This window comes from Rhipicephalus sanguineus, chromosome 10, assembly GCF_013339695.2.
Source record: "Rhipicephalus sanguineus isolate Rsan-2018 chromosome 10, BIME_Rsan_1.4, whole genome shotgun sequence".
NCBI classification, from domain to species: domain Eukaryota; kingdom Metazoa; phylum Arthropoda; class Arachnida; order Ixodida; family Ixodidae; genus Rhipicephalus; species Rhipicephalus sanguineus.
The window spans coordinates 81,280,401-81,292,603 of NC_051185.1; the positions used below are offsets into that span (position 1 = coordinate 81,280,401).

Consider the following 12,203-nt stretch of genomic DNA (forward strand, 5'->3'; position numbering starts at 1 on the left):
CATCCAATAGACTACCTTGATTTCGGACTACAGCGACACGCATCGGCTATTTTTGTTATGGGAAGTGATGCTTCGTCATATGACAGCGACGACAAAGGCCGTGCGTTTTGATTGACTTGACGCGACGAGTATCATGTAATATTCATATGGTGGCAGCTCGGCCATATTACTGAGCCCTAAAAAGAATAAAACCCCCTTTATGTTTTATCGGAAACTAATCATTTCTAACTGATGTATTGTCAAAACAACCTACACGACGCTACGCACGTGCGATGTGGAACTGGTGGGAGTGGTAATCAAGCGAAACTCGTCCGCGTGTGGCCTTTTGCGGCATCGGGGGACATTGGCCACACAGGCACCTGCGAAACACGCAACGCTCAGTACGGCACAATGCTGTAAACGAAAAAAAGAAAAATTTTAAACGCTTACCAACCGACGCCCTCCGCGTCATCGGGCGGCAGCGTTTCGTCTGGTCCCTCGGAGCCATGCTCGCGTTGCGCTGGGCTCAGCGACGCACTTTCAATTTACAATGGCATGTCCGGATACGGCACTACACGCAGGGCATTGCTGCGTCGGAAGAGCTCGCGCTCAAAATTTGTTAGATCATCCAGACACATCGTGTGCACTACACAACAAACTATGGGACCGTCTGCTAGGCGACGAACGTGGTTCGTCGTAGCCATGGTTGCAACGGCGTCAAAAAGAGCGGTGGCATGGCACTGCGTGATGGTCATCATGAGGCGAGACTTCCGGTATGTCTTTATGAGAGGCGCGCGGTGATAGCAAATGGCCTTTGACGTCAGCGGGAGAGTGAAATGCGAAATGTAACGTTGCTTGTCGTCGTCTGCTCGAGTTTTGAACTTTAAAGACTAATAACATCAGTTTCACCAATTTTCGTAATTCTGTGTCCGTTCGTCTCGGCATTCGCTACTACACGCATTCCAGTGCTAAATACGACAGTCGCAAAAGCGTAGAAAGGCCTGTTCGAAGGGCGAGGAACGAAACTATTGTACGGCGTGAAATCTTACCAAATGAGCAATTTGCCTTACGTGCACAGTTATCGACGTCGGCTTTGTATGCTGTCCTGCAGAGACCTTTATTCGACTCCCACGAAAGTCAGCGAAGGGTTTAGAGTATACCGAATATTTCGCTGCATGAGCGTAACAAGGGGGCGACCAACGAAAGCACAGAAAACACAGCCAGAACAGGTGAGCGCAAACTCTAAAGCGTAAATCCTGCGCGAGGTGCCACCTGGGGCTGCCCCACGAAAGAAGGAAAGGGAATGAGAGAAGGGGTCAAAGGGTGAACATAAATATTTGAGAAACCAAACTAGAGTAGTGAAACAGATAGCAAACATGGTGCGCATAGTAATGTGGCACAGCACTCCCCAGCTCGCTCGCCTTCGACAATGCTGGAACGTATCGCTTAAGAATTCAATTTCTTCTTCTAGCGAGAAAGTTGGAGTGCTTACGCATGCGCCGAATTCACCCGATGTCATGCTGTAGGCATCAACTGTTTTCCTCTTTTGCTGATTTTCGTGCGAAACAAGACCTTGGTCTGTTGAAACAAGGCCCTGGACCCACACACTTTGCAATGCAAGGCCAAGTTCTCTGACCCGCTGATCTGTTGCATGCATGCGGTGCTCTCGTAGTCTGGCGTTCAGGCATGTTCAGACATGTTTGTCCAATGTAGCTGTTGTTGCAGGTCAGGGGAATGTGGTAAAAGCACGCCAACGGACCGACAAATTTGGTTTGGTGTCTCACTTAGATTTTTGCGACGTGTTAGCCTCGTCCTGGTTCAATCTTTTGCAAATACCTTTGCATTTTAGTGGGGCCGAGAACACTACGCCCACATAGCGCTTAGCAGCAACTTTCTTAAGCTTGTGTGAAATGTTGTGTATATAAGGAATGACTGCCGACAACATTTTCTTTTCCCTCTTTTGCTTCCGAGAATGCCATGGCCTCAGCTCTCTCAAGCATTTCTGTGCTATAGAAACAACAACCTGTGTTGAAACCAGCTTGAACGCAATCGTAACCACTGGTCTTGAGGCGGCTCTCGGTGCTTGGAAGCGTGACATTTTCAAGACCTGTGTGAAACAGCTTGATACAGCGCCTCTCTTCATTATCTTTGAGCGGTCCGAGTCGAACGGCAGCATCGGTTTCCCCCTCTTCCCCCCCCCCCCTAGTTTTACAGGACCATCATGCGTGGGATTCTCCAACCTGAATTAGTAAGTCTATATACTGGATATTTCTGCTTTTGTAGCGTTAGCTGCACAGGCAGAGCCGGAGCGGTTTCACGTGCACGTACAAGAGCCGTGCTGCGCATGCGCGAGGAACAGTGACTTCACACTGCGCACAGCTGTCCCACCGGAGCCGACGCCGCCGCGCGCGCCTTGCTTGTCTGTGCATGCCCATTTGAGCGCACTCGGCATCCCTTCTTCACGAAGAGACGCAGACGCAGTGCAGTCTGGGTAACGTCGCAGGCGCGGAGTGCAGCATGTCGCATCTCGCGCCAGCTGCAGCCGGTTCGCGCTGACAAACGCCGGAGGCGTCGGTCGCGCCGCTGCGCGTTTGTTAGCGTAGCGTCGCTGTGCTGAACGTGCGCGCGCGTCGACGTTATGCGGGAGTATATCAGGCCCTTAATTTTGTGCGCATACGCATTGCGCGCTTACGTATCAGTGGGGGTGTACATACAGTGGGGAGGAGGGGGAGGAAAAGAAAAAATTACACCATCTCCCGCTAAAGGGGACCATGAGTTGATGCGAAGCCGGAGCACTTGAACGATCGCGTTTCGTTGGCGTTCGTTGGGCATGCTACCGACCTCGTGTCGTGGAACGCGAAGAGGGACGCTACGCGCGTCGTATCTTCCATCTAGCCTGGCCGTTAATTCTCACAGGGCGAGCGGGGAACGCGGTCGACAGGCGGGCGAGAGGGTTGCAGTGTAGGAGAGGAGAGAGAAGGGGAGGGGGCGCGCATGCGCTCGAGCTCATCGCGGCGTTGCGCAGGAGAGAATTTCGGCATGTCTAGCACGCGTTTCAGAGGAAGAGGGGAAAGGGGGAGGGATATGGGAGAGGGGGATGGGAGAGGGATAGTAGAGAGGGAAAGGGGAGAGGGAAAGCGGAGAGGAGGTGTGTGGAGAGGGTATGCGCATGCGCAGTAAGCGTAATCACGCCGCACACCACCACCACCACCACCACCACCGCCGGATTGAGCTCCGCCTTAAGATACTTCGCATCTAAAACGGAAAGACAGGGAGGTTAGCCATTTGTCAGACCGGCTGCCTGGCGTTTGCCAGTGTGGTATATCCATGGAAAAGGAGAGCGCAAGTGCTGCTACGCGGCGCAGAAAAGCGGAGACGCTTGACATCCAAGAAAGTTATGAATAATTAGCTGAACCTTAGCTAACGCTACGTATATGCTGGTATAGCCGAGCTAAGCCACTGCAATGTTTTATTTCTTCTCGGATGTAAATTCTAATCACTTGTGGGCAGCGTGAAAAAGGTCAAGGATCGCAAGGCGCTTCGCTTCTGAAACTTGGCGACACGGAAGGATTACAATGTAATCGCTGACGTTGATACATCATTTCAAAACACCTCAAGTGCTCATCCAGTCTACCATAGACTGGATGAGCACTTGAGTTTTCCTATAGTCCTATAGATATCCCGTCTTTTTGCCTGTACAATATCCCTCGACTTTGACATATAATGCCGTCAAAAACGTCCTAAACAGCTCCATGAAGTCGCAAGCACTCACCCCCCAAAAGGTGGCAAACTTCACACTTCTGTAGGCGCCCGCGCTCTCCTCCACGGCTAGGGAAGCATCAAGTTGCGGCCCGTTGTACATAAGTCTCTTACGTCCACTGAGAAGCAAGTCACGGGTGGGCAATAATTGGAAAATTCCACCAGTTCTGCATAGTTCCTAATCATCAGTGGGTCGTCGACCGGGAGGTTCTTAAGGCACCCCTGTACGAAGTTCGCCGTGCATCGCTGCCAGGACCCCTTGCCTTCGACGATTACCCTGAAAGGCTTGTTGTCCTTGTGAGATTTCGCATTTCAAGAAAGGGTTTAGACAGAGATTGTAGCTTTTCTTGATGTCTTTTGCAGTTTTTTTGTAATCCTGCTTCTTCGAACATCTTCTACGCTTCTGTTCAAGTTGCTTTCAGTATCCGCTCCTATGTGGCACCTTTGGGCTCAAAGTTGTTTGTAATTGCAGCTGTTGCTTTTTGTGCATACTCTTTGTTGCGCAGAATCACTAAAACGCCGTTCTTGTCTGAGGTTAGAAGTTTTAGCTTTTGTTCTCGCCCACTTGACTGTGCTTGTCATGCGTGTTTTATTAGCTTTGGTTGATCGGTGTCGGATGGCGTGCTTCAAGGTTTCTACTCCGTCTGAAATGCAAGCTTCTCGTTCCAGTTCTGGCGACTTGTCTGCTACATCTCGCTGCATATCACTGATGTCTGCCGCTGTCGTTCCAGGTTGTACAGCGAACTTCAGCCGCTTTTACAAACATGCCAAAACCGCAGTGAGAAACGGTTGTCCAGACGTGTTGACAACTTGTGCTTCTTGAAATTGGGCCTTCGGCTTTTTTCTTGGTAAGAAGCGTACAAGGTTGTTCCACATTTTTTTCGCTCGATGACTCAGCTTCTCCCCCCCAAAAAAACATGTACGTTGCTCTTGACTGCTAAGAATTGAGGGATGCTTCGCGAGTGACACTAACGTTCTGTTCCGTTGTTCTCTTTCCTTCTTTCGTGGGGCAGCCTCAGGTGGCGCCTCTCTAAAGATTCAACGCTCTGTTAAACTCCGACTTTCCCGACGCGCGCGCGCGTGAACCTTGCGTTTCATCACATCAAGCCGGCGATGCTACGCCAGGCGCAAATCAGTCTCCGCTACAGTATTCCCCGTTCCAACACGCCAGCGCGATGGCATCTCTAGGAACGCATGCGCAGTAAAGAAAAGAATGCGCCGTGCCACCTGTCGGGAACCGACGAAACAACCCGCGAAGCAGGGGTGCTATCGCGGAGCGATTATATTTTTTTATTCCGATGCTTTTCGTGCTTGACCATTGGTCAGAACGACGGTCCGTCCGCGTTATCAATGCGATCGGCCAGCCGCGAGTGGTGGATGATAAGAATAGCATAGAATATGGCATTGGAATCGGGAATAGCATCGTTCCGCGATTGCACCCCAGGTTCCTGTACGTGCGAGTCCGGTGCGGCCACGCGCGGCCGGCGCGAAATGCAACGGGAGCTGTGCGGAGCCGAGCAAAGCCCGAGCGCGCCAGCAGCCGTCGGCCGCGTCGGCGGTCAGTCGACGCCGGACCATAGAGGGCTGCTTTTTGCTTACGTAACGTCACCGTGACGCGCGCGCGTCGACGTTACGCTGGAGTATATCAGCACCTTTACAGTCGATAGTTCGCGCCCACCTGTTCTGGTTGTGTTTTTCTGTGCCTACATTAATGACCCGCCTGTTTCGCCCATGCAGCGCAATATGTTAAACTTGTACCAACTAGCACAAAGGAGTGCCTCATTGATTCATTGGAAGTGATCTCTTTTTGCATTTGTTTTGAACCGCGGGTACAGCGCCTTCATAACGATTAAGATTATTCTCTTTATGCAAGCGTCAGGGTGTGGCCCAGTTGTCAAGGCACTCGCTTTTGGAGCGTGTTGGAGTTGAAATTCAGCCTTGCAAGGAAGGTCATCTAGGTTTAATGATTTATTTTTTACCTCCGCGGGCGTCATTTTGTTCTCTAATGCATTAGTTGCTTCTACCACTCCATATGGGGCGAAAGAGGTTCCACTTTAATGCGTGAAAATAAGCCACTGTTCCCAAGGTATTTTTGCGACTGGGGGGGCAGAGTACGTGGATGCCAAAGCCACCACGAAGAGTTGTTACACCTCAGAGCGTAAGACCCGAAATTCAGGGCCACTCTTCTTTCAAAACCACTGTCTGTAAAACATTTACAGTAAGTAAAATGATTACAGAGGCATCTTCAAATCTCGACTGACCACGCCGAGTCTTCTGCCCTGTTCTTCAAGACTAGCCTCCTCATCTTTTGGTGGTGGCCGATGGAAAGGCTGGGAGGAGGTCCACAGCGCTCGCGCGGCATTATCTAATCGGAGACGGGGTAGCATGTAAGTAACCCTGCTGAACTCGCGCAGGCGTCGTCGTATTCGCTCCCCTTTTTTTTTCTTCTATGTGTGCTGCTATTCACGGAGATCCCAAGGCAGGGAAAGCCCACCAGGTAACGGCTACGTTGTAGCGCCAGTGTCAAGGGAATGCGTGGGTGAACGTCTTCAAGGTGGTTCACATGCGGACACAGCCACCGAAAAATGCACACCTGCGGCAGAGCTCCCCCCTCCTCCTTTTGGGGGAATGCCATGCTGGTCACAACAATAGACCGAGCGGTTTTTCATAAACCCACGCGACAATCCGCGGGAAACTAGCGTGCAACAGCTTCGCGTCAAAAGTTACAGCCATTCTATCCTATGAAGTTGGGTGACCAGCGGGTGTTACAGACGAAAACATTCTTTTTCGGACTACTCTGACGGATGCGTAAGCGCAGAGTTTATAGTAGGTTGCGTCCTTCCTTAGAACTCTCTTTCCGGGCGTCATCGACGTGGCATAATCTTTCTAGCGTTCGTTAGCGTCTTAAGTGGCCCCTAAAAACGCGCGAGAGCTGCTTTTTTTTACAAAACCGAAATGCTCCTGACGTGTGCGATTCATTAGGTCGGCTTGATGTATTGTCTTTCAGATCAGCTTTATTCTACCCCCACGAAAATCAATGAAGCGTTCTTAGAAAGTGCTCTTCCTTCTACATTTGTTTTGCACGTGTACAACACGCCAGTTGAAAATCCTGGGTTGGTGGATGCTGGAACTGTTGGTGGATATCGTGGAAACAATAGTGGACAAGGTGGAAAGAGTAGTGGCTGTGGTGGAAACTGTGGTGGTCATAATGGCTGATGATGGCAAGAGTGGAAAAATGGTGGCAGATGGTGGTGGTGGTGGTGAGATTCTTTTTGCTGTTAAGTGGAAAATGCTGGTTGATGGTGGCGATGCAAAACATGCTGTGGTGGATGGCCTGGTAAAGAAACTGGATGACGGTGGTATCATGGAAGCATGGTATCATGGTTTCATGCACGATGGAAGTGCACGGGACATAATGTGAAATCACTTTCATTTCTAATGTTTTACTGTTTAACGTGCAGAACAATATGTTTACAGTTCAAAGAAGACAACGCCGATAATTACGCTTTCTGGCACGCATTTGTTTTATTCATGCGGCGTCAATAACCACCTCAAGTTTTGTGGAGCACAGGAGCCGTGAATGTTTACATTTTGCGCACGTACTTATCAGGTTTACATCCGCGATATGTGGCTGTGTTGTGATATTTACAAGACTAGAGGGTGTCAGTTTGAACAGCGAGAGTAACTGTGCTACATAGCCGCAGAGTTGTCGAGAAGTAAATGAGCTCTGGCTGCACAATTGCCCCTTCCAGCGAATAGACAGGAAAACAGCCGTCGCTTGATACCACCACGCTAGAAACTCAATCTGGCAATTCTTGCACGCTGACTAACCTCAGCGGCAGTTTAAGGTAACAGTGAAAATGCATGCGAAGTTAAAATGCACGAACTTGTACCTTCGGCCTGCGTCGAGATAAGCGCCACAAAGCATGACTTCCACCATCCTATTCTACCACCATGGTTTCCACCAAAGGTTAGGCATAGCGTACCGACTGAGTACGTCTACGTGTCATCGGTGGTTCTGGCTTTCAGGATACACAATTCCGATTAGTACAAATGAATTTACAGCACAGCTGTGGTATCGGCTAACCTAAATGAAGCATTGTTTCTTGTATGGTGTCCGCACAAGAAGCGATCAGCGTCGATGGGACGCGTTTCCAGCAAACGCCTCCGCTCACCAACCGACGCCGGTCACACTCGCCGGCACTTCGTGTGCGAGAACATACTCTTCCCAATTCGCACACTTACTGAAACAATATGACGGCATATTTTTTCCGCGCACTGCACTTCTTTTTGGCCCAGCTGTTATGTAGTTGTAGCTTATGATACAGCGTCAGATCAGTGCACTCGCACGACCGCGCTGTACGTTGAGGGAGAAAACATCACAACACTCAATCAATTGTACGTGCGTAGTTCTCGAATGAGATTAGAGTCGGCACAAAACTTTGCACATGTCGCCCTTTGGAAAAAGCGAGAAACGGTTATTAAACTTGGCAGTAACAGCCGATAAACTATACCCGCTTTTCGGTCCACTTAATATTTTTTGGAGTTAAGTTGTAAAAGAAAGATCGACGTGCCATTGGTTACCTGCAGCAGTTTGCTTGCGTTTAATAACTATGCAAGTTTTAGTAGCAGGTGAAGATCATGTGTCTCGAGAATGAGACATACAAAGCCGAAGCCAAACGTTGTATAAGAATGTTGACTAGTCATTCTACAGAAAGCAAACCGTCAGCGTGGCGTGGTGGTAAAGTATTCAGCTCGCGATCCGAAGGTGGCACGTTCGACTCCTAGGAGTGGAAGTTTTTTTCATACACCTTTTTTTGCACTAATGCGTTCTACCTTGCCTTCTATAGGATTATTTATGTGTGACAGCTAGGCGCGATGTTCGTCACGCTGTAGAGCCGCTTTAGGGTCCGTTATTCTCCAGCATTCATCATAAGCCAGCATTCATCATAAGCCAGCATCCAGCATACGCCATATGCCACCATCGTCCAGCACTATAATCCACCATAATGATGGATGGCGAAATCGACAATTCCACATGGTGGATAAATTTTCAATAGGGACATTCACATAGTTCAGATGTATTCACTTTCTTCAAGAATGCGCGTGTATCTCCATGCTTAAGACACTGGCATTCAGTTCGGGGGGGGGGGGGGGGCAAATGGGTGCCGGGTTCAAATCCACTACCGCCAAAAATATTGTTATTTTTGATGCATATACTTCTTTATTGCCCGGAAGTTCTTTCGAATTCAGTAATTTCTTACTCCGCTCCATAGAGGGCGCCAGAGATTCCACTTGAATGCTGTTATGTTTTGTAAAAAATAGACCGTTGGTATCGAGAATATCACTCGATGGCGTCACTACGTGATGCCATCGTCACTCGGGAGAGGTCAGGTGCGTTTTGAGTTCGCGCATGGATGAGAGCAAACAGCGCAAAATGAAGCTTCTGTGCCGTTGATACTGAATCAATGTAAAAACATTGCTTCAGTATGAACAGCTTAGGAGCATAATGTGTAGCCACACTAAACGTCGTGACGCGCTACAAAAAGTGTGAACGCAGATTAGTATTGACTACAAAGGCAAGCTGTTGTGGGGATGGAGTACTAACGTCAAAAGCATGGCAGCATACTTCACAGTGATTTCGACTATGTCCTTGGTGGTGATATGGTGAGATGGTCTAGAAATGTGGTTTAGTGGGCCAGTTGGTACATGATGACCAGTGAAGGGTTCCAGAAAGTTTCAAACGCGAGCCCGTGATCTCTAGTCGGCGGGGGCGCTCGGGCTGTTCCTCTAATTACACTAATAATTCACATCTGAGCGTCTGTTTTACGCGGCAGTTCACGTGCTCACATTTACAAACTGCGAATTTTCTAGCAACGGCGTTTTTGAGCAATTTGGTGAGCTGTTATGGGATAAATATGATATTTCTAAGCAGCCAACCCTTTCTAGCATTGCATAGAAAATGACCGGACGCGAAGGGCTAGTTTTGGGTCCTAAAATATTTTCTTATATAGACATAAGCGCTATTCTAATCTGGCATGTGTGGCAAACCTACCTTGAGAAGGCCGTTATATTATTGTTTTTGTTTTCGATAATATAGAAAAAACAATGTCAATAAAATTTCAATTTTACTGACAGTAAGTCTCTTGGGTGACAGACCGGTCTTTTACACCTGCTGATACAACATGAGTAACACATGCGTGCGCCTACCTAATGTAGCGTTATGTTCTTTCTTTTTCTAGATGCAGCATGCTATTATGATCTCCGATTGAAAAACTCTTCTATCGAACGCATCATTGATGGAAAGTGTTGGAGGCACTTTTACAGTGTCGCGCGTCAAGAAATACATGTTTACACTCCGCTATGCCAACATGAAGTTCATGCACGCAAGTGAATGAATAATAAACTGCGTAGACAATTGTATCGCCTCCACTATACTAACATTTCAGCTTACAAGCAACGGTACAGACAATTGCTGTTGTTACGCTCAAGTGTCGTTCCCAACCAATAAATAAAGACAAGTAACCTATCCCCTATGGTCGCGCATGATTTCCCAGTGCCATTTAGGTGCTGCCAACACTAGCATGTACATTATTGCTAGAGACCCGTGTACTTTTATTTAGGGGCACATCAAAGAACAACAAGTGCTTGAAACTTCCCTTCAATACGCTATTTCTCGAAGTCGTATTGGCGCAAGGTAGAGGGCAAGTGAAGTGGGTAGCCTCTTGGACAAAAACGACGAAGTTAGTAGGTGAGCACGCGCTGTTGTGTGTCAGCTATTTTATAAACAGACGCCCTGTTTTTTTTATCTTCGCTCCTGTCTATTCTAGCACCTACCTGTTTGCCTCGTCGCTACAATCCTGGATCCTGGATATTTTTTGTCATTTTATTTTATTATGTCTATCGGTTACGCCGACGGCGACGCCGCTCAACGCTAAAATGGGCGCCTAAGAAATGCGCTCTAAAACTTTGTGTACGCAAGCCGAAATCCTTGTCCGGAGTGAGCTATATATAAGAAATTCTCTAGCAACTTTTGCACACCTGATTTTTTAGCTCAGGCAATTCGAAGACGCTCTGGGCCTTTTTATACTCATTTGTGGTTCGGAGCATGTCTGTTCGAACACTTTCAGCTCCTAGCTTCATTACACCTTGTGCCTGTCATGTCTGTCAATAAGGTGAGATGCCGAGGGTATAGAAGGTCTTCAGCAAGCTTACGTTTCCCCGCAACCCTTGCAGTTCTCTTGAATGCGAATAAATGCCGGACTGAGGGGCCGAACGCTGAACCAGCAAACTCTTTATCGTCAAACTTCTCAGCCTTTTCAGCATCCCTCGAGAGGAATCTTGTGCAGGTTGATAATGGGTATGTTCTAATGGACATGAATATTATTTGTGTTGGAATTAGACAAAAGTGAGCGTGCGAACTGTGCGACGGAAATGTTGAGCTAATCGAAATTGCTTCGCGGAGTCTTTGCTGTCTTTTTTCAGGCTTCAGAGTAGTAGCGCTTGTGACATTGTAGGCTGTTCTTTCGTTTGATGACGGCAGTATTGCAAGTGCGAAAATTCTCTAATCATTAGGATTGAAGCCTAGCCAAAACGAAGTCAGTTTGTTGAAAGAGGTTCACCACAATCGACAATACGTTGCGTGCAGAGCTGCACGACAGCTAAGAAAACAAGGATGGCAAGCAAAACGACAGGCTCCAAAGCAAAAAAAATGACTTTGGCAAAGACTACCAAGCTCCTAGCGACGAAATAAAATTGGTAAGCGGTGTTTGTGGCAAAAGATGTTCGCTTTTCAGGTGTTTCCGTACTTTAAACTCAATTATCGCGAAAAATACTTAGGTAATAGTTTAATTATCTCAAAACTATTACTTTAATTATCTCAAAACTATTCATTTTTACTCCGGTAACACTATATCCTATGTAATACAAGGTAACCAATTGATTATGTCTCGCTTTATTCTGCATAACGGCGTACAACTACTGCATCAGAATTGCAATTGTGCGCTTAACAGTTTTATTGTCGCGAACTATGAAATACGTAGCTTAACTCAAAACTGAGGTCGCAGTGGTAAGAAATTCACTAAAATTATTAGTAAAAATAATGAATTTAGAACAGTTAAAACAACGGAAAATTTGGAAGAAAATTATGCATTGTGGATAGCCATTTTATTTACGGCAAAAACGGTTCGTCAACATTGTCAAAAAAATCACAGCATATCTACGGGGTGAATGATGATGAGTGGGACGAAGCTCCGGAGGGAATCATCGGTAAACCGTAAAACTCTTCCGTGAAATTCGCCCAGTACATCATATAAGGAGTTTGAAACACCGTGTATGTAATAAACGTCAAACTTTTATTGTATTGTTGGTTTACGTGGTCCCTTCATTATCACCGCTTTGTGATCGGTGAAATGCAGGGAAAGTGTCCGCTCCCGAGCGAAAGACAAAGCGCGCCAAGAGCGAGC

At 47.7% G+C, this 12,203-nt stretch overlaps 1 protein-coding gene across 1 annotated transcript in view; it reads left to right on the forward strand.

Annotated features, from left to right (window-relative positions):
* Positions 1–10,263, forward strand: part of LOC119406965 (uncharacterized) — a 31,441-nt gene extending 21,178 nt beyond the window's left edge. The window contains exon 5 of the mRNA XM_037673781.1: positions 9,981–10,263. Within this exon, the coding sequence (XP_037529709.1) occupies positions 9,981–10,132 (152 nt within the window). The 3' untranslated portion in view covers positions 10,133–10,263. The remainder of the gene's footprint in view (positions 1–9,980) is intronic.
* Positions 10,264–12,203: the final 1,940 nt, after the last annotated feature.